Source organism: Calidris pugnax, unplaced genomic scaffold (genome assembly GCF_001431845.1).
Source record: "Calidris pugnax isolate Ruff unplaced genomic scaffold, ASM143184v1 scaffold162, whole genome shotgun sequence".
In the NCBI taxonomy this organism is placed as follows: domain Eukaryota; kingdom Metazoa; phylum Chordata; class Aves; order Charadriiformes; family Scolopacidae; genus Calidris; species Calidris pugnax.
In genome coordinates, this window is record NW_015090900.1 from 1,500,923 (window position 1) to 1,501,625 (window position 703).

At 68.4% G+C, this 703-nt stretch overlaps 1 protein-coding gene across 1 annotated transcript in view; it reads right to left on the reverse strand.

The window, feature by feature from the left end:
- SLC9A1 (solute carrier family 9, subfamily A (NHE1, cation proton antiporter 1), member 1) overlaps nt 1-697 on the reverse strand; it is a 37,925-nt gene extending 37,228 nt beyond the window's left edge. Inside the window, exon 1 of the mRNA XM_014948704.1 lies at nt 370-697. Within this exon, the coding sequence (XP_014804190.1) occupies nt 370-676 (307 nt within the window). The 5' untranslated portion in view covers nt 677-697. The remainder of the gene's footprint in view (nt 1-369) is intronic.
- Between the last annotated feature and the right edge of the window lie 6 nt (nt 698-703).

The following is a 703-nucleotide window of genomic DNA, read 5'->3' on the forward strand; positions in this document are numbered from 1 at the left end:
GGGGGGGAGATTGTCTCCTTGGGATGTTTGGGAATGCCCATCCCATTCAGCTGGGGGGGGTCCCACCCTAGGATGCTCAGGGCGTCCTTCCTTGGGATGCCAGGATGCTCACCCCATGAAACTGGGGGTCCCTCCCCGGGGGGGGGTGTCTCCTTGGGATGTTCGGGAATGGCCATCCCATTCAGCTGGGGGGGTCCCACCCTGGGATGCTCCAAGGGTCCCTCCTTGGGATGCCAGGATGTTCACCCCATGAAACCGGGGGTCCCTCCCCAGGGTGCTGGGGTGGGTGTGGGGGGGTGTTCCCTCCCCAGTGCCCTTCCCGGGGGGGTGACAGGGTGAGTGCCCACCACGCTGCCGCCGCTGACCTACCCAGCTTCATGAGACAGGCCAGCAGGATCCAGAGGGAGATCTCGAAGGGGATGCGGACGTGCTCGTAGTCGATGCCCAGGACGGGGAAGGCTTTGCGGGGCTTGGTGTGCCCCTCGCCCGAGCCGTTGGCCCCCTGCTTGTTGAGGGGATGAATCTCCTGGGCGGAGGCGGGGGGGGCGGGGGGGAAACCCCCCGCCATCATATCCCCCGGTTGCGGGGGTCGTTGTTCCTGGGGGGGCTCGGAGGCCAGCAGCGGCCCCAGCAGCAGCAGGGCCCAGGGGAGGGCGCGTAGGGCCGCGGGGCCCATGGCGGCGGAGGGGAAAGATGGTGGTGG